The sequence below is a fragment of the Zootoca vivipara genome, chromosome 7 (genome assembly GCF_963506605.1).
Source record: "Zootoca vivipara chromosome 7, rZooViv1.1, whole genome shotgun sequence".
Taxonomy (NCBI): domain Eukaryota; kingdom Metazoa; phylum Chordata; class Lepidosauria; order Squamata; family Lacertidae; genus Zootoca; species Zootoca vivipara.
Window position 1 is genome coordinate 90,366,156 of NC_083282.1, and position 21,667 is coordinate 90,387,822.

At 47.4% G+C, this 21,667-nt stretch overlaps 2 protein-coding genes across 3 annotated transcripts in view; both read left to right on the plus strand.

The window, feature by feature from the left end:
- Nucleotides 1–21,667, plus strand: part of SAMD10 (sterile alpha motif domain containing 10) — a 65,612-nt gene that overhangs the window by 31,403 nt on the left and 12,542 nt on the right. For both annotated transcript variants that reach the window (XM_060277352.1, XM_035123606.2), the window contains exon 2: nt 9,840–10,024. In XM_060277352.1, coding sequence (XP_060133335.1) covers nt 9,840–10,024 — 185 coding nt within the window. The remainder of the gene's footprint in view (nt 1–9,839; nt 10,025–21,667) is intronic.
- On the plus strand, nt 14,982–21,652 carry LOC118089474 (large ribosomal subunit protein eL33-like). The gene is given in 3 exon segments (XM_060277443.1): nt 14,982–15,066; nt 20,751–21,131; nt 21,564–21,652. Coding segments are annotated over 3 exon segments (555 nt in total).

Consider the following 21,667-nt stretch of genomic DNA (forward strand, 5'->3'; position numbering starts at 1 on the left):
CTTACAGTTTTGTAAGATATAAGAAGCTGCCGCCTTGGCCCACCTAGCTCAGTGTTGCCTGCACTGACGGGCAGCGCATCTGCAAGGTCTCATACCTTGGATCTTCTGCATGCAAGGGATGCTCCCTGTTGCTGATCTGCTGCAATTCCCTAAGTACTATCTCCGGGGGGGGGGGGCTTTGAGATTCTATTTATGCAGTCCATGATCTGAAAGGTACCGCGCAGCAGAACTTGTGATTTCAAGGGATGCTAAGATGCACTCCTCTCCCAGGAGCTTGCCAGTCAATAACCACACAGTTCAGAGTTGGAGTTAACTCTTTATTAGCAGCAGTGGTGAACGGTGCCACTTGGCTGCCCGGGGCGGCACCCCCTGGGGGCAGGGCGTCGCTCCGCAGTGCACATGCATCGTGATGCCAGGACGGACTGCGCATCTTCACACATGTGAAGTCCGTCCAGGTTGGCACTGCAGAAGATCAAAAATGATTATGAGGCTCTGGGCAGGAAGTTGAAGCAATTAGATGCACAAATTGTCATCTCTTCTGTCCTCCCAGTTGAACGACATGGCCCAGGGAGAGAGGGAAAAATAGGGGAAGTGAACAACTGGCTTCGCAAATGGTGCAAACAGGAACGGTTTGGATTCCTAGATCACGGTCTGCAGTTTCTTGAAGATGGACTTCTGGCAAGTGATGGACTGCACCTCACAAAAGTTGGGAGGAATGTTTTTGCCACAAAACTCAAAAACCTCATCAGGAGGGCTTTAAACTGACTTATGTGGGGGAGGGAGACAGTGGTCCTGAAGGTAGGAGTCTATCAAATGCTGAAGATGATCATCCAAATGTCAAGGACCAAATGGAGCAAGCAGCATGCAGACCTAGTGGTGGGACGAAAATATCCTTAAATAAGAGACATGGGGGAATGATCAACGGTCTTCAATGTCTGTATACTAATGCACAGAGCATGGGAAATAAACAATATGAACTTGAGCTCTTGGTACAGCAAACTAAATATGACATAATAGGCATCACTGAAACCTGGTGGGATGAGTCTCATGACTGGAATGTAGTAATAGAGGGATACAATCTATTTAAGAGAAATAGACCAAACAGGAAAGGAGGAGGAGTAGCTTTATATGTTAGGGATATGTATACCTGTGAAGAGATCCAGGATTTAAAACTTCAAAGCCAAATTGAGAGTATCTGGGTCAAAATTAAGGGAGAGAAAAACAACAGTGATCTCATTGTGGGAGTTTACTATAGATCCCCAAGCCAAACTGAGGACACAGATGATGCCTTCCTGGAACAGATGGCCAAGCATTCCAAAGGAAGTGAGATAGTAGTAATGGGGGATTTCAACTATCCTGATATTTGTTGGATGTCAAACTCAGCCAAGAGCATAAGGTCGAACAGATTCCTCACTGGCCTTGCAGACAACTTCATTGTCCAGAAAGTGGGAGAAGCAACAAGAGGATCAGCCATTTTAGATCTGGTCCTAACCAATAGTGATGACTTGGTTAGTGGGGTAGAAGTGGCAGGATCATTAGGTGGGAGTGACCATGCTCTTCTGGAGTTTATTATCCAGCGGAAAGGAGCAACCAAGCATACTAAGGTCCAAATTCTAGACTTTAAGAAAGCCGACTTCAGAAAACTTAGGGAAACGCTGGGTGAAATCCCATGGACAGTAATACTAAAAGGGAAGGGAGTTCATGATGGTTGGGAGTTTGTTAAAAGGGAGATATTAAAAGCACAACTTCAGGCAATACCAATGAGACGGAAACATGGAAGGTGCCTAAAGAAGCCAGGCTGGCTATCTAAAGAACTTTTGACTGAGTTAATATTTAAAAGGGATATGTACAAAAAATGGAAAAGGGGGGAAATCTCCAGAGAGGAATTCAAACATATAGCCAGCACGTGTAGAGACAAAGTCAGAAAAGCTAAAGCACAGAATGAACTCCGGCTCGCCAGAGAGGTTAAAAGCAACAAAAAGGGCTTTTATGGGTATGTCCGTAGCAAAAGGAAAAACAAGGAAACAGTGGGGTCACTCAGAGGAGAAGATGGTGAAATGCAAACAGGGGACAGAGAAAGGGCAGAACTCCTCAATGCCTTCTTTGCCTCAGTCTTCTCCAAGAAAGAAAACAACGCCCGACCTGAAGAATATGGAGCAGATGATTCAGCAGGGGAAACACAGCCCAGAATAAGTAAGGAGGTAGTACAAGAATACTTGGCTAGTTTAGATGTATTCAAGTCTCCAGGGCCAGATGAACTACATCCAAGAGTATTAAAAGAACTGGCAGAGGTGATTTCAGAACCACTGGCAATAATCTTTGAAAATTCCTGGAGAACAGGCGAAGTTCCAGCAGACTGGAGGAGGGCAAATGTTGTCCCTATTTTCAAAAAGGGGAAAAGAGAGGACCCAAACAATTACCGCCCAGTCAGCCTGACATCAATACCAGGAAAGATTCTAGAGCAGATCATTAAGCAAACAGTCTGTGAGCACCTAGAAAGAAACTCTGTGATCACTAAAAGTCAGCATGGGTTCCTGAAAAATAAGTCATGTCAGACTAATCTGATCTCATTTTTTGACAGAATTACAAGTCTGGTAGATGAAGGGAACGCTGTGGATGTAGCCTATCTTGATTTCAGCAAGGCCTTTGACAAGGTGCCCCATGATATTCTTGTAAAGAAGCTGGTAAAATGTGGGCTAGACAATGCTACCATTCAGTGGATTTGTAGCTGGATTACTGACCGAACCCAAAGGGTGCTCATCAATGGCTCCTCCTCATCCTGGAGAGTAGTGACTAGTGGGGTGCCACAGGGTTCTGTCTTGGGCCCAGTCTTGTTCAACATCTTTATCAATGACTTGGATGATGGGCTTGAGGGAATCCTGAGCAAGTTTGCAGATGACACCAAGTTGGGAGGGGTGGCTAACACCCCAGAGGACAGGATCACACTTCAGAATGACCTTAACAGATTAGACAACTGGGCCAAAGCAAACAAGATGAATTTTAACAAGGAGAAATGTAAAGTACTACACTTGGGCAAAAAAAATGAAAGGCACAAATACAGGATGGGAGACACCTGGCTTGAGAGCAGTACATGTGAAAAGGATCTAGGAGTTTTGGTTGACCACAAACTTGACATGAGTCAGCAGTGTGATGCAGCAGCTAAAAAAGCCAATGCAATTCTGGGCTGCATCAATAGGAGTATAGCATCTAGATCAAGGGAAGTAATAGTACCACTGTATTCTGCTCTGGTCAGACCTCACCTGGAGTATTGTGTCCAGTTCTGGGCACCACAGTTCAAGAAGGATACTGATAAGCTGGAACGTGTCCAGAAGAGGGCAACCAAAATGGTCAAAGGCCTGGAAACGATGCCTTATGAGGAACGGCTTAGGGAGCTGGGTATGTTTAGCCTGGAGAAGAGAAGGTTAAGGGGTGATATGATAACCATGTTCAAATATATAAAAGGATGTCATATAAAGGAGGGAGAAAGGTTGTTTTCTGCTGCTCCAGAGAAGCGGACACGGAGCAACGGATTCAAACTACAAGAAAGAAAATTCCACCTAAACATTAGGAAGAACTTCCTGACAGTAAGAGCTGTTCGGCAGTGGAATTTGCTGCCAAGGAGTGTGGTGGAGTCTCCTTCTTTGGAGGTCTTTAAGCAGAGGCTTGACAGCCATCTGTCAGGAATGCTTTGATGGTGTTTCCTGCTTGGCAGGGGGTTGGACTGGATGGCCCTTGTGGTCTCTTCCAACTCTATGATTCTATGATTCTATGATTCTATGATTCTATGCTGCTCTGCTCGGGCGGCGCGCTCTGAAGCAGAGCACGCTACGGAGCGGGTTGCTGCTGGGCGGCGGCAATGCCAGCAAACCGCAAGCAAGCCGCAGCTCGCGGTTTGCTGGTGCCGCCGCCGCCCGGCAGCAACCCGCTCCGTAGCGCGCACTCTGTTTCTTCCTGCTCGGGCAGAGGAGGCGAGGGGTGGGCCAGGGGCTGGGGGTGCTGCCCCCGTGCGCTGCCCGCCCCCTTTGCCCCTCCCTTGCTACGCACCTGATTACCAGAAGCACAATCTGAGCAGGAGTGTCAGGCCTAATGTGCACAGCAACCCATCTCTGGGCCAGAGGAGTCTTGCTGGATGCAAACGCCCATCCAGATTTGTCTCGGCTGCAAGCATGGAAGGCTGATGTCTGCACATAGATCTTCCTTGCCGCATTGTCTGTGTGCACATGCATGTCTGTTCCACATCCTCTCTGTGCCCTGCAGTCCTTTCTCCGCTTTCATTAACTGTCCAAAGTTAGACCATGAGAAATCGTGAATCGATGCCGGGGAGTGTAGGCTGCCACACCCCTTCTGCCAGAGTGAAGGGGAGGGGAGGCTCCCAAATTCCTCTCTGGGGTGAGCATTTGAAATCCAGCTACAACCTTTCGAATCAAGGGCACTTGCAACCTTTGCGAGGATGCACTAATCCTGCTTTTACAAAGGGCTTGATTAATCTTCTCCTTTTTTGTTGTTTCCAATTTCCATTCCTTTTCCCTTGACCCTTTTTTACTTGCTTATGCCCCTTGGCCAGGTTTATTTCTGTGAAAGGGCAATTGCTCAGGTACCGTAGGTCATATTTACTGTATTTTCCGCCCCTCTGGCTTTGAAGCTACCCTCTTTCAGGGGTGGATTTCACACATCGGCTTCAGTCAAGGGTCTCGCAGCTAGAGAGGCGATGGAATTAGCACACAATAGATCAATGGCTTTTCGGAACACTTTCATTCCTGGAACACACGAGGCAGACTTACACCGGAGCCCCCGTTCCTCAGCTCTCTGATCTGCCTGTTTATTGTAGTGCTCGCTGCTCGTCTTTGCTTGCCAGGATCAACGGCAGCTTAGACAAAGCCGGATGCTTTTTTATCCAGGGAGACAGGCGTGCGAGTCTCATCCAGGGGAGTTTCCTCATTGACACACACCCCTTTCCTTGATCATGGCGGGTTTTGATATTCTGATTGTTAATGCAGGTGGAACAGTCTGATCTGAGGGTGATTCTCTGGGGATGGTATTTGAGAGAGACTGCCATGCTCTCTCTTTCAGAGCATCAAAGACCTACAATATGTCCACATGGTAAATGCACCACTTATGTGTTTTGATGTCTGTTTGTAAAGGCACCATTTTTTAAGATTTGCCTTGAGACAGTCTTTAAACCTCTTTTGTTGACCACCAGCATTACGCTTTCCATTTTTAAGTTTGGAATAGAGTACCGTAGTTGCTTTGGAAGGCGATCATCAGGCATCCGCACAACATGACCAGTCCTACGAAGTTGATGTTGAAGAATCATTGCTTCGACACTGGCGATCTTTGCTTCTTCCAGTACACTGGTATTAGTTCACCTGTCTTCCCAAGTGATGTTTAAAATTCCTCGTCCTCCTAAGTAGTCTTCACAGGGCAGCAGGGACCCACACTCTGTAAAACAGATAGATTCCCTATGATTGGAAGTAAATTATATTTTCGAAAGCGGAGGACCTCGGGGTCTCCTGTTTCCTTAATGTGTTTTCGGCTGGCGCAAATGATGCACAGCTTTTTGCATTGAGGTCAGAGCAGCAGACATCTGAGTGGAGGGACCCACCACAGCCAATTCCCGGCATAAATCTAGGGTGATTGTGTGGTGAATCATTTGTCTGCCTCCGGTGCGAAAGCTGGCTGTTGAGCGCATCTTCCTCCCTGTGGAAAGTGTCTGGAGTGCACAGCCGCCACCGGCCTCACGGTTTAATTGCCTCAGAGTGAATCAGTATCGCCAGTTTGGGGCTTTGTCGGAAGAAAAGGAAATGTGTGTGTGTTTAAAAATAAGATGACATTTAAACCAACATTTGGGTGACTATCTAGGCTGACAGAGAGCAGAAATGGAAAGACCCAAATGATGCTGTGATTTTTGCTCCTGGTGTCTTTTCACACCGCTTTGGAAAAGACAGTGTTGAGAATAAGATTGAGGGGGAAAACTAGGCGTTGTTTTCTCTCTCTCAGTTATTAATATTTTTATTTTAAGTTTTTCTTTTTCCCGTTTGATGCACCTTCAAAGGTGTTGCCGCTTGAGCAATTGAAATAGAGGAAATATTTATATGAGATATAAATACACTGCATAATGCAGCAGGAAAAGCCTGGGAATAAAACCGTCATGGAGGTAAAGGTGGGAAGTCAAACCATGGAGGGAAATATGTATTAAAGTCAGAGTTAATTTGGTTTTTGGTTTTTTAAAAGTGTTGCTGCCATAATGCCAGCAATCTAACGCAATGAAAAAGGACGCTGCCTTAAACATTTTGTAAACTGCTTCAAGCTGTATATAAAATGTATTAAATGAATAAACAAAACTAAGAAGAAGAAGAGTTTGGATTTGATATCCCGCTTTATCACTACCCGAAGGAGTCTCAAAGTGGCTAACAATCTCCTTTCCCTTCCTCCCCCACAACAAACACTCTGTGAGGTGGGTGGGGCTGAGAGACTTCAGAGAAGTCTCCCAGCAGCTGCATGTGGAGGAGCGGAGACTCGAACCCAGTTCCCCAGATTACGAGTCTACCGCTCTTAACCACTACACCACACTGGCTCAGTGGCTAAGTCAAGCCACTGGTCCATTTAGCTCAATATTGTCTACACCAGTGGTTCCCAACCTTTTTTTGGCCGTGCCCCACCTAAGCATCTCTAAAATCCTGCTCCTGCTCTCCCCCCCACCCCCTTTGTAACATGTAACTTTTATTATTCAAAAACTGAACTCCTATTCACGTGGAGGAAGCCTAAAAGGCCTTTAACTTGGTCTGAACAAGCTTCCAAAGAACATGGCATCCATGAAAGGAAAAAAATAAAAGAACAAAAGGACAGTTGAACTACTGAGGAAGAAATCACTAAGAAACTGTTAAAAAATAACAACAATAATATGAAGTGATATGAAAAAATAGCAAATAAAGTTTCAAAACATATGATAGAGAACTGAAATGCATAAATATTAAATGATTTTAATGGAAGCTTTCCCTGTAATTTATATACAGTGGTACCTTGGTTCTCAAACGCCTTGCTACTCAGACAACTTGGAACCCAAACACTGCAAACCCGGAAGTAAGTGTTCTGGTTTGCAAACTTTTTGCGCAAGCCGAACATGCTCTGTTTTGAGTGTTCTGCTTCCATTTTGAGTGCCACACTCAGAGTGTTACGCTGAGGTCTGTCTGTTTTTGCGATTTATTTTGCATTTTTGTTTTTGCGGCTCTTTTTGTTTTGTTTTTGTGACTGTGTGGAACCCAGTTCAGCCACTGATTGATTGTGTGACTGCAGTACATTGTTTATTGCTTACATTTTATGGATCAATGGTCTCGTTAGAGAGTAAAATTCATGTTAAATTGCTCTTTTAGGGGTTGTTTTTCATTGTCTGGAATGGATTACAGTGGTGCCTCACTAGACGAATTTAATTCGTTCCACGGGTCTTTTCTTATAACGAAAAATTCGTCTAGCAAATCCCATAGGAATGCATTGATTTTTTTTTTTTGCCCATAGGAATGCATTAATTGAATTTCAATGCATTCCTATGGGAAACCGCGATTCGCTAGACGAATTTTTCGTAAAATGAATTCGTCTAGTGAGGCAACCTCCACTCGAAAAATCCTTTCGTTAAGCGAAAAATTAGTCTTACAGGGCGTTCGTCTAGCGAGGCACCACTGGAATCCCTTTTGCATTAATTTCTAAGGGAAAGCGCGCCTTGGTTTTGGAATGCTTTGGTTTTGGAACGGACCTCCAGAACGGATTAAGTTTGAGAACCAAGGTACCAGCGTCTGCACATCCAATGCCACGGAACCCGGATGTAAACACTTCCGGGTCCGCGGCGTTCGTAAACGGAGGTAGTCGTAAAACGAGGTTCCACTGTATGTGGGGCAGGGTTTACATGGCCTCCCTGAATATTTTATTCAGGTTGGCACCCCTGGTGTGGATCAGCAGCCGTGTTCCTATGTACATCGAAGTTCCAATTAGGCTGCAGACTTTAAAAATATATTCCGCATATGTTTCTCCTCCATCCGAGAGCCAGTGTGGTATAGTGGTTAAGAGCAGTAGACTTGTAATCTGGGGAACTGGGTTTGCTTCCCCACTCCTCCACATGCAGCTGCTGGGTGACCTTGGTCTAGTCACACTTCTCTAAAGTCTCTCAGCCCCACCCACCTCACAGGGTGTCCTTCGGGTAGTGATAAAGCGGCATAGCAAATCCAAACTCCCTAATAACACTGATGCAAAATATTATTTGCTGCATGCCATGCATAGGGTCCTAGGAGGCAGAAACCACTGACCCAGCTCTGGTTCCGGGCACGTAGCTTCTGTTCCAGCAACCCTGCAGCCCAACTAAAGGCACAGCTCATCCTCTTGAGTTGGGATTTTTTTAATACAAACATCCCCACCCTGCTGCCTGTTTGCACTCCCCTTCAATAAAGCTTTTAATTGCTGGGACACAACGTTTAATTGCATTGCATTTAGATTGCTGGAGGGGAATTGGCAGTCCAGCCTAGCGGAGATCAGAGAGCGCTGTGGCTCGGCTAACCGCAGCATTTGATTCAGCCCTCTCTGCTCCAGCCCGACCGCCGAGACTATATGTATATAGTGAAACGACGCGATGTACATCTGGGAGCAGATGTGTCCAAGTTCAGCGGATTGCGCGCTTGAGTAAATAGGCACAGGCTTGGGCTGCAGCCTGAATCCGTGTTGTTTGACTTGGGTTAGGGAAATATTTAATATACCTTCCAGCTCGGTGGACGTTTGACAACAAAACAGTTTTAAAACGAAAGAAACTGCCAGCAATAATAGCAAGGCCAAAGAGCAGCCCCCAAATGCCACCCCCCCAAAAAAATCCAGGAGGAATAGACACACATAGCTGGGTCATAGGTAATAGAAGGGAACCCAGGGGGTCATCTAGTCCAACCCGTGCAATGCAGGAATCTTTTCCCCAATCCACAACCCCGAGATAAAGAGTCTTGTGCTCTACCAACAGCTGCATACAAGGAGATGCAAGATCCTTCTGATCTGCTTTCTGGAATTTTCCAATGAGGAGGTCACCTGAGACTCCCGAGGCAGAGAATTTTGAGACCTGGATGCCTTAACCAAAAAGGTGCTGTTTGCATCCCCTCTCCCCGAGCCTCCGCGAGAAGGAGGCGCCTGGAGCAGGGCCTCTGTCAGTGACCAAGCATGCAGGGTCTTGTCTGAGGAAACCGTTCTCATAAGGTTCCCTGAGAAATGGGATTGATGGCTGAACCACTCTGGGAGTTGGAGCCCAAAGTGAGGAATGGGGGTCTCCTAACTTCTCTCAGAGCCCTTAGCAAACTATAGCTCCAAGGGGGAAGGGAGCCATGATGGTTAAAAGTTCTATGGTAGCTTGCACCAGGCCCTATCGCTCTCCCTGAGCCTGCCTCACAGGTTCGTTGTGAGGATGAAGGGCAAGGGAACAGCATAGCCCCCCCCAAAAGCTCTAACGAACAAGGGTGGGATAAAAAAAATGCATTTATTTGTGTGCTTGTTTGCTTATGGTTGCGTTTATATCCCACTATTTTCTCCGAGGGTCTCAAGGTACACTGCTCCCCATTCAATCCCCGCGACAACCCTGTGAGGTAGGTTAGGCTGAGAGGCAGTGACTGGCCCAAGGTTGCTCAGTGAGGTTCATGGCCGAGTGAGGAATTTGAACCCTGGCCTCGCAGGTGCCCTAGTCCAACACTCTGAATATGATTTGATCTTGAGGGGACGGGTGTGTTTGTGTAGGGGACGAATGTTGCATTGGGAGAGGATTACTGCCCCCCCCCTTGATGTCCGCAGTTGGTTTTAAGTTCTCACCCTTCTCTGCCCAACAGCCGCCGCCGCTCACTTCAGCTTCTGCCAGAACCTTCTAGAACACACCGTGTCGGCCGAGAACCTCAATTACCGCCTGCAGAGGAACTCTGGCAGCAGCCTGACCTGGCATGACGGGCGAAGCCAGCGGTCGGCGGGAGGGAGGACCGTCAAACTCCTGCAGCAGCCAGGAACGGAAGGCTCCCAGGTATGATGGCAGGCAGGAAGTCTGCAAATGTCGCCGGGATCTACCCCTCAGCAGCAGGTCCGTCTTAAGCATATCCGGCACCGTGGTGCAAAGATCCCTTGGGCACCCCGCCCCCTTTCCCAGAGATGTCAACCTTTTTTAAGTGGGGGACCTTTTTTAAGGGTGTTATTATTTCCTTGAAGGGGGCCTTCCTGCCCTGGCGACTTACCTTCCAAGTTCCGGACTGCAGAATCCGGGACCGGCAGCCATTTGACACAGGGGGAGAAGAACGACTGGGGAGAAAGCAGCCCTTTCTCGCCGGTCGTTCCTCTCCCTCTGCTGCTGAGAGCAAGGTCAGATCCCGGGGAGGGAAGGAGCCCTGCCGGGGTTGCCCATTGGCGCAGCCGCACCATCCGTTCGCCTGTCGGGGGTGCCGATTGGTGCGGCTGCGTGATCCGCCTGCCCACCGGGGCTGCCCATTGGCGCACCCGACCGCCAATTGGCACAGCCGCATGCCCGCCAGTGGTGCTGGCGCTTTCAGATGCTTTGCTGCTCCCTCCTTCCTCTGCCTCTGCACAGAAACGCTGTTTACCTTCCCGCTGGAGCGGTACCTATTTATCTACTTGCACTTTTAGGCGTGATTTCGAACTGCTAGGTTGGCAGGAGTTGGGACAGAGGAATGGGAGCTCACGCCGTCGTGGGGATTCGAACTGCCGACCTTCTGATCAGCAAGCCCAAGTGGCTCAATGGTTTAGACCACAGCGCCACCCGTGTCCCTGAATCACAGAATAAAATCAGGATATAAAACCACAAAATACATAATAAAAATTAAAACAACAACGCAATAGTCCCCCCAACACACATTATGCTAAGTGAGAGCAGTTTTCATGAATGCTTTCTCATCAGAAAGCATCACGCTCATTCCTAAAGACATTGCACTCTCCGCTGACCTTTATTCCAAAGAAACTGAACCTTGAATAAGTGTGGGAACCTCTGGAATCTCTCGCTGCTCAGAGATTGGGGTGGTCTGTAACATGCACCATCCCCCCCCCAAGAATTTTGGGAACTGTAATTTACTCCCCCCCCCCCAGCTACCATTTCCAGGGCCCTTAAGAAACTACACTTCCCAGGGTTCTTTGAGGAAAGCCATATGCTTTAAGGGTGTGGCACGGATTCTTGGAAGCCGTCGTGGCACATCTGCAGCGGCCCAAAGAAAGCCAAGACCAGCCTCCTGCTTTGGGGATTACGGAGGTGGCCTTTCAGTCAGAATTAAGCCCAGAAACCTGCCAAAAACCAGCTCCTTTGTTCCTTTCCTTCTCAAAAACAGAGCTTTTCCTCCCTAACATCCTTCTTTGAATCTCAGTTCTCAGTTCCGTCTTTTGCAGGAGGGGCACTGAAGCAGGGGAGTTGGGGGGTGGGTGGGACGAGGGGCTAGAAATGCAGAACTGGCTGCCTTCGGCCTGGAAGGAAAATACGGGGGGGGGGAGGAAAAAAGAAAAAAGCTTCCTTTTAAACCAACTGAAAAATTGCCTCCAGGTGCCAGTCTCTGCATCTGTTCCATTTATGGGTCACGTTTGAGGCAATGTACGCCAGCTTGGGTTGTGGAGAGAGGGAGGGGGATGAGAGTGGCAAATCTAGACCATTTGCCAATTTGCAAGAAAGAGACTTAGCGTCAAGAATAATGCACAGTTTGCTTTGGTCTGGGGGGAAATTGCTAGTTGCTCTAGGTACCTATTACTCAGAAGCAAGGAGGGTTATTTGGATAACAGTTGCTGTGGGCTCAGCGTCTTTTTTCCCAGGGAGGATGCCGTCACTCTTGGGCGCAGATTTCCTGGGCCAGTTTCCTTTTCTCTCCGGGAATTAAGGCATGCATTTGCTCTGCTCTGCGCATTCGAAAGCCTGCTTTTCATGCTTAAAAACAGAAAAAGATCGGATTCGCTTAAAGACTCTAAAGGTGAGGCCGAGCCAAGGGGTTTCTTTCCCTCCCCAAATATCCCTGACTCAAACAAACAAAACAAAAATGAGCAGAGAACTGGCAAGGGGGCAGAAAAGGGTAACCAAAAGGATCGTGGGGGATGTACGCATTGAACGCTCAAATTGCTATGCCATGCCGGTGCTTGCCTTTGGAGCATGTGCAGAGTGCTTGTGTGCCAATGCCCATGTGATGCCACAAAGGATCATGGGAAGCAAGGAAGTTCAGAGTAGCCTTTTATAAGGAGAGTGCTGTTAGAGGGGAAAGGGTTGTTGTTAATAATAATAATAATAATAATAATAATAATAATAATAATAATAGAATTTATATACCGCTTTATACCCGGAGGTCTGAGGGCGGTTCACAGAAAAGATCAACATAAAAACCACAATATATATAATCAAAATAAAAACAACAACCCAACAACACACCCACCCCATACCTGGTATAGGTGGTGTCCGAACTTTTTTCAAAGAGGGCCAGATTTGATGAAGCAAAGGGCCAACCCAAGTTGTTAACCTTTAGGGTTGAAGCTGTTAAGATTTTTTTAGGATTTTACCCCAGGAAATAAACTGCCACAGGGGCTGCATTAAACCGACCGGCGGGCTGGATTAGGCCCCCGGGACAGACTTTGGACATGCCTGTCCTGAAGGGTAGGGTCAATAATAGAAGCACTTACATGATTGTTGCTGAACTAACCTTGTTAAACTTGTATTCTGATTTTTAGGGAAATATAAATATCTGCACCTGTTGAGAATATTAAGATCCTAAGGGTTAGCAACAATGATATCCCAATACCCTGCGATGCAGAATGTTAAATGCTATATTGCTGCATGGAATGACCCTGGCCCTTTTTTCTCTTCCTTCCCGTACGGTATTACATATAGGTCTATAGTACCATATATGTCTATAATATCATACGGTATTACATATATGTCTATATGAGGTCCAGCGTCAAGGGCCTTCTGGCGGTTCCCTCGCTGCGAGTAGCCACGTTACAGGGAACCAGACAGAAGGCCTTCTCGGTAGTGGCGCCCGCCCTGTGGAACGCCCTCCCACCAGGTATCAAAGAGAAAAACAACTACCAGACTTTTAGAAGACATCTGAAGGCAGCCCTGTTTAGGGAAGCTTTTAATGTTTAACAGACCATTGTATTTTAATATTTTGTTGGAAGCCGCCCAGAGTGGCTGGGAAATAAATAATAAATTTATTATTATTATTATTATTATTATTATTATTATTATTATTTGCTGTTAAGCCACTTGGAGACCTTCAGACGACAAGCAGCTAATAAGCTTAAAAAGCGGTAATGATTTGTTGTTTAGCCGTTTAGTCGTGTCCGACTCTGACCCCATGGACCAGAGCACGCCAGGCACTCCTGTCTTCCACTGCCTCCCACAGTTTGGTCAAACTCATGTTCGTAGCTTCGAGAACACTGTCCAACCATCTCGTCCTCTTTCGTCCCCTTCTCCTTGTGCCCTCCATCTTTCCCAACATCAGGGTCTTTCCAGGGAGTCTTCTCTTCTCATGAGGTGGCCAAAGTATTGGAGCCTCAGCTTCACAATCTGTCCTTCCAGGGAGCACTCAGGGCTGATTTCCTTAAGAATGGATAGGTTTGATCTTCTAGCAGTCCATGGGACTTCGGTGATTAGCCTTCTTTATGGTCCATCTCTCACTTCCATACATCACTATTGGGAAAACCATGACTTTAACTATACAACCTGTACGGACCTAAATGTATGCTGGACCGCTGTTCTCTAACTAAGCCCCGGAAGGATGCGGAAGGAGCAGCCAGTAGCCTCCTGGGTTCCCTCCTAAGGCTGCGCTGAGCCCACGGCCTGTGTTATGGTGATAATCTGCTTACTGACAGATGCATTGCTTGAGTTAAGAATGCACGGGTGGAGAAGCCCGCCCTCTGGTAGGCCACATCCACACTGCACATTTAAGGCACGAGGCTCAAACCCTCCCCCCCCCCCAAGGATCCTGGGAACTGTAGCTTACTGCTGACAGAGCTACGGTTCCCTAGGAGAAGCAGTGTGCTTTAAATGGATGGAAGGCGTGGATGTGGCCGCAGACCAGATTAGTTTCAGAGGAGCACCAGCGTCTTAGACGGCAAGTCACGGCATCTTTCTGCCTCCTTGACCAAGCTCCCCCAAATAGTTTCCACGTCAGAGTTTGCAAGATTGGCGTCTGATTGCCTTTGCAGAGGAAGAACGGGCAGATGCGTTTTCCAGCCTTGTTGCAATCTTGACAACGCAACTGGCAAAGCCTCTGGCTCCCCGCAGGATTGCGCCAGGCCTGACAGAAGCCCTTGCACAGATCCTTAGGAATTATTGGGTTGACCCCCGTGGCCAATCAGCCCTGTGATCAATCGGGCAGGGAATTGACCTCAGTCTCCACTTGCCAGGCTTTTGGCATCTCTGAGGGACAAGCCATTAAGCAGGGCAGCGGGTCTTGAGATGCCTGTTGTGCTAATTGCGTTGGCTCCTTAATTGGGTGTGCTTAATTAGCCAATGTTCACACATGGGGAAGTTGGCGGTGGTGCAATGCATGTCAAGCGCCGCCGACCTTCTGAGCGCTGCCTGATACTTCCAGTCTCTGCTTGGCTTCTGGTTTCCAGGTCCACAAAGTTGCCCTGAGAGACCCATTTTTCATTTATCACCCCTTCTCTGAATGCCTTTGTCCTCTGCTTCTGCTGCTCCTTACACAAGCTTCTATTGCTACTCTGGTGATTTGTTTTCACAACTGTATTGGGGCAGTTAGACCCAAGTCCCATTTTCAATACTCTTTCGACTTCCCTCCCTCCCGCCTCATGGCTTTCAAAATTAACCTTTATTATCATTGCATTTTGTACGTTTTCCAATTCTAATTACAGTAATACCTCCACAAACATCCACCTTGTCTAGCGTCCATTCCGGCGAACGTCCGCAGCAAACCCAGAAGTGCCGTAATGGGTTACTTCCGGGTTTGCTGCTCATGCATGCGCAGAAGTGCAAGCCACTCCACATGCGTGCGCAGACGCGGCGCTTTGCCCTGCATCCTATTCGGCTGGCGGCCGGGGCTCCGGAACGGATCCCAGCCACAAAACGTGGTACAACTGTACACTCATTACAAAATAGCTCAAAATTTAAATAGAAATAGAAAGAAAATTTGTCATTACAAGTCTGCTAGTGGTGTTAATTGCTTACAATAATCTTTGCATTGCACTATAGTGCAAGGGTGCCCCTCCAGGCGGCAGTAATGTGGTTACGCTCCCAGTACGTTTCCGAGCACAATTCAAAGTGTTGTGCTGACCCTTAAAGCCCTAAACAGCCTCAGCCCAGTATACCTGAAGGAGCGTCTCCACCCCCATCGTTCAGCCCAGACACTGAAGACCAGCGCCGAGGGCCTTCTGGCGGTTCCCTCACTGCGAGAAGTGAAGTTACAGGGAGCCAGGCAAGAGGGCCTTCTCGGTGGTGGCGCCCGCCCTGTGGAACGCCTTCCCGTCAGATGTCAAGGCAATAGGCAACTATCTGACTTTTAAAAGACATCTGAAGGCTGCCCTGTTTAGGGAATGTTTAATGCTGTATTGTGTTTTTAATATTCGTTTGGGAGCCGCCCAGAGTGGCTGGGGAATAAATAAAATTTTACTACTACTACTACTACACTGGGGAAGCATCACAGAACCAACCAATAAAGCAGAATGTGTGGACGATCTAGTATAAATCCACCACAAATGCAGCCTTATTGTGTCAATGGGACGATGCATAATATATCTGCCCAAAACTCACCGGTCTGGAGGGGGCTCTAGAAGAGCTGTACTTCAAGGCCTTCTTCCCTCCATGCATCTATCCTAGGGCATTTCCATTTTGTTTCATTTCCTTTAAATTAAGGCTGCCATACGCCCAGGTTTCGCCAGACACATCTGGGAATTGGGCTGCAAAAAGGCGTCCAGGTGGACGTTTGTTGTAACAGCTCAACAACTTCGGCCTGCTTTGGGGGATATGGCAACCCTATTTAAATTGATATTGCAACCTTCCCACTGAAATAGCCTCCAAGGTTTTAGTAGAAAACGACTAAAAATTAAATAGGAGATCCAAATAGCTCCATATGAAATCCAATTTAGAATAATGCATTTTAGACAGTAAATAAATCTGCAGCGTGGTAAAAGGAATGGGGAAGGAGAAAAAAGGGAGAGAACGGAAAGCAAGTCGGCATCATGTTGCAGGTTGGAATTAAAGGCAGATCCTGACCGAAGGCTGCTGTGCTGTGCAGTTATTCACAGAATCCTTCCCCTGAGCCCGATGTCCCTTAACAGCTTGTTGCTGAGAAAAGAAGAGGGGAGGGTTAGGCATGGGACTCCAACGGCCAGAGTTGGCTGCTGTTCAGCTGTCAATGCCACGCTGAAGCCAGCTCTTAATAGCTCTACATTTTCCAGATTTCCAAATCATCCGGAACGTGATGCTTAACGCATCCTAAATGTTGCCTCTTATTAACAAGCTGTGGCTTTTTTCTGCCAGGAAGATTAAAACCAGCACGGCGGCCTCCGCGATCGCTGGGATTCTGTTCCGCAATTATCCAAACTGTGTGGGGGGCATTCCCTAAATTCTGCAGTCTGAATGCCCCACATGTGCTATTGGAATGAATTCAGGACGGACAGTTGAGTTAGAATTGTATCTCGCCCATTCCTACAGGCTCGCCATGGGTTCCTTATCATCTGAAAACAAGGCTAAGGGGGGGGGGGCGGTGTACAATATTTCCAATCTTTTTTAAAAACGTGAAGCTTTGAAGGCTAACATCCCCAGCAGAAACCATCCAATATTAACTCTTTCTCCAAGCATATGAATGGAAGAAGAGCCTTCTGTTTTTTTTTTATAATAATTTTTATTAATTTTATAAAAAGAACACATACAAAGCATACAATATAAACTCTGTCCCTTCATTTTCCCTCCACCCACAGGCCCCCTTCTGCCACCAGTGAGACCCATGGGCATTGGGAAACAAAGGGGTCCATTCCAAGCTGGGTTTAACCTCCCCCCTCCTTCCTCCCCCCTCATCCCCCCCCCTGCCACTGAGAGGATAAAGACGGAGGATCTCTGGGGTTTGGCTTGTCCCCCAGCTATTTCTTCGCTATATTGAAAAAAAGGAAAAAAATAAAAAGAAAAAAGAAAAAAATATAAAAAGGGAGAAAAAAGAGGGGGGGAAAAATAAAAAAATAAAAATATTAGTGGCTTCCACGACTCTCCTCCTCCTGGATTTCCCAACTTCATTACATAGTTATGGCGGGTTTTCTACTCCAATACAAAATCTTATTCTTACAATATTAACACAATCCTCCTCCTTCTTCATGCTGTCCCCCCCTGAGTCCCCCCCCCCTGCCACCGGGGCGGCCCGAGGGGCCCAGCAGTCAAAAGGTTCCATTTTTGTGTCTGGGTTTCCCTCCACCCCTCCCTCTCTCCCCAAAGCACCCCCTGCCACTGGGTACCAAGAGTAAGGAGAGGGAGACAAGCAGTTCTCCACCCAAACAACTTCTGGTCACCAAAGTTACTTAAAAAAAACAAACTCTAAGCATATTTCCTCAGCCATTCTTCTACTCCCTCCAGAAAACTCTTAACCCTAAACTTTTTTAAAAAAATCTCTCCTCCCCCCCCAATGTCCCTCCTCCCAATTGGATCAGCATATCCTTTAACAGGCCAAGACTCCGACAACGTTATTCATAAGCCAAAAGTATACCTTAAACTAAATTTTTACCCCACACCAATTCTATCCCACTTCCACTTCCAGGCCTTTGCTCCCCCCTCTTTCTGCCTTTCCCTCCCTTCACTAACACCATTCAACATTTCAGTCTCTCCAGGAATTTCACTTCCATCAATCTTCTCTGCAAGAAGAGCCTTCTGGATCAGGACAATGGCCTGTACGATCCAGCGCTCCGTTCTCGCAGTGGCCAACCAGGTGTCTGTGGGAAGCTTGCAAGCAGGACCTGAGCACAAGAGCGCTCGATCCATTTGCAATTCCCAGCAAAGATCTACTGCCTCTGGCAGTGGAGGCAGCCATGATGGCTAGCAGCCTTTGACGCTCAAACTGATCCAAGCTCACTGGATTCACAGCTGTGGTTGTTGTTGTTGTTTAGTCGTTTAGTCGTGTCCGACTCTTCGTGACCCCATGGACCAGAGCACGTCAGGCATTCCTGTCTTCCACTGCCTCCTGCAGTTTGGTCAAACTCATGTTGGTAGCTTCAAGAACACTGTCCAGCCATCTCGTCAGAGGTCCCCTTCTCCTTGTGTCCTCCATCTTTCCCAACATCAGGGTCTTTTCCAGGGAGTCTTCTCTTCATGGAGCCTCATCTTCAGTATTGGAGCCTCAGCTTCAGGATCTGTCCTTCCAGTGAGCACTCAGGGCTGATTTCCTTCAGAATGGAGAGGTTTGATCTTCTTGCAGTCCATGGGACTCTCAAGAGTCTCCTCCAGCACCATAATTCAAAAGCATCAATTCTTCGGTGATCAGCCTTCTTTATGGTCCAGCTCTCACTTCCATTCATCACTACTGGGAAAACCATAGCTTTAACTATACGGACTCCTTCATGGATCACTGCCTTGTCTTGTCATGGCGAAGGGGCTTGAATAACTCAGAGAAGCTATGAACTATGCCATGCAGGGCCACCCAAGATGGACAGGTCATAGTGGAGACTTTTGACTAAACGTGATCCACCTGGAGAAGGAACTGGCAAGCCACTCCAGTATTTTGCCAAGAAAACTCCATGGACATGAAAGCTGTGGTTACTGTTCATTAATTTATATATCACTTATTTGCCTGGGTGGCTCCTAAGCAGTTTACAAGTATAAAGTCAAGAACAGATTTAGCTCTTCCTGTGCTTCATGAGACCCCCGGCTAAGCCCAAGGAACTGGATGGCTGACTTGTGAAACATAGAATTCTAAGGGACCCCTAGGTTCATCTAGTCCAGGAGCGTCCAACTTCCAAGAGACTGCAATCTACTCACACAATTAAAATCTGGCAGTGATCTACCCGTTTTGGGGAGGGGGGTTCAGTTAGGGAGGAACATCCTGTTTTGGGGGCGGGTTTCAGGTCAAAGTTGTTGAGCTTTTATTAGGGAGGTTGAGGTCTAAAAAAATGAAAAAAGCCGCTCAGCAATAGATCGCTAAGCAGACAGTCAGCCTCACAGTGATCTAGAGGATGGGGGAGGGGAGGGGCCAGCGATCTACCTAAACCTCCCAGCGATCCTGATTGACCTGTTGGACATCCCTGATCTAAATGTAGTTTGCCTTTCCTTTTGGATTTCCATTATCATGGAACTGAAGGCGGTATTTTGATATCCTAGGACCAAGGAGGAGACAATGGAAAATATATATCTAAGGTGAAGAACCCCATTTCCAAGACGAACAGAGCCTGTGACAGAGGCACCAGAATAAAAAAAAAAAACCCGGAGGAGAAAAGTGGAAACTGGTACCGGGAAGGGTGGGGAGACGGCTAGCGCATTGCAGCCTTGAGCATTTCCCGTAATTGGATTCTTAAGTAGCTGAGCCGCAGACGCCTGGGATGGTTTTACCCAGCGATGCCACAGACACTTTGCTCTGAGGTGGAAGAAGATGCCAAGTGACAGCCCAGCCTGAGCAGCGAGGTGGTACCAGTTGCATAATAGTGAAATGCCAGGGAGGGGAAGCATTCGGAAAAGGCCAGAGGGCTGCCATGTGGGATTGTGGAAAGGGAACGGCGGCTCTGAAATGGCTGGCTCAGGGTTTGGTGGCAGGAGGGCAGGTCAGCGGCCCCAGTGGTCGGCAACTGGCCATGTGGGGGCCAAATATGCCTATGGCCTGAATCTTCTTAAAGCAATTAAATACAAGTACAGTGGAACCTCGGTTGTTGAACGTAATCCGTTCTGGAAGACCGCTTGACTTCCGAAACGTTTGACAACCGAGGCTCAATGGACGATTGGCAAATTCCATTGAGAAAATGGAGAAACACTCCTCGGAAGCTGTTCGACTTCCGAGGCACGTTCAAAAACGGAAGCATTCACTTCCTGCTTCTCAGCATTCAGGTTCCAAATCGTTCGGCTTCTGAGACGCTCGAAAACCGAGGTTCCACTGTAGTAGTTGAAGAGTGGTAGAAGAACTTCTGTATTTTTTGTGTCACCAGTCATAATAATACAGTTCATTCTCTTTTTTATCTTGTATTTTGCGTTTTTCCCCCCCTTGTGATTTTAAGTTGCTAACCGCCCTAAGATCTACAGATGAAGGGCAGGATACAACAAAAAATGTTATTGTTGTTTAGTCATTTAGTCGTGTCTGACTAAACCATAATTCAAAAGCATCAATTCTTCGGCGATCAGCCTTCTTTATGGTCCAACTCTCACTTCCATACATCACTACTGGGAAAACCATAGCTTTAACTATACGGACCTTTGTAGGCAAGGTGCTGTCTCTGCTTTTTAAGAGGCTGTCTAGGTTTGTCATTGCTTTTCTCCCAAGAAGCAGGAGTCTTTTAATTTCGTGACTGCTGTCACCATCTGCAGTGATCATGGAACCCAAGAAAGTAAAATATCTCACTGCCTCCATTTCTGCCCCATCCAATTTGCCAGAAAGTGATGGGACCAGTGGCCATGATTTTAGGTTTTTTGATGTTGAGCTTCAGACCATATTTTGCGCTCTCCTCTTCCACTAAATAAATAAATTCAAGTAAATAAATAGGACCAGGCCAGGCCAGCCAAAGCCACAACATTGATAAAGGGACTCCATTGGGTTTATCACCGCCATCTTGGGCCACTGTTGCTGTGGGAACAGGACTTCAAGATGACACCCTGACTGGCGGACTGTGGTCCACGGCCATTTTCCCTAGCTACAAGCGAGGTCCTCGAAACCAGAGAGAACACGCAGCTCTTCTCAAAACGAAGGGGGTTTATTCCCGTAATTAGACAGAATTCTGTTGGGGCAAGAAATGAGCCTATGTGTACAAAGCAAAAAGAAAAAGACCAACTCCTGGTGACAAACCCAACAGAACCAGAGTAATCTGGGGGAACAGCAACATGGTACGAGCAAAGTTCTGCTCCAACTTACCTGCCAAAGCCATTGGACACAGGATGCTGCATCCATCTAGAGTCAAAATTTGGAGTGAAACTAAAATGACAACTGACAACTCTTACACATTCTACCTGCGCCTCTTGGGCTTGCCAATTGGAAGGCTGGCAGTTCGAATCCCTGCGACGGGGTGAGCTCCTGTTGCTCTGTCCCAGCTCCTGCCAACCTAGCAGTTCGAAAGCACACCAGTGATGGTAGATAAATAGTGGTGGGAAGGCAAACAGTGTTTCTGTGCGCTCTGGCTTCCATCATGGTGTTCCATTGCTCCAAAAGTGGTTTAGTCATGCTGGCCACATGACCCAGAAAGCTGTCTGCGGGCAAACGCCGGCTTCCTCAGCCTGAAAGCGAGATGAGCGCCGTGCCCCATAGTCACCTTAACCGTCCAGGGGTCTTTTCACCTTGCTTTAACTTTACATATTCTACCCTCACAGATACAGGATTGCAGGTTTGGGGAGGGGCAGGGGGTTTCATCCAGACTCATAATATTATCCCTGCTGCAGTTTTCCTGCCCGCTGCCAGGAACCATCATTTGTGCAGCTGCTTGGAAGATCTTGTTTGGGATGCTGAGGGTCCCAGGCACTTGTGACAGCCTGCAGGGGACTTGCTAATGTTTCTCGTCTCTT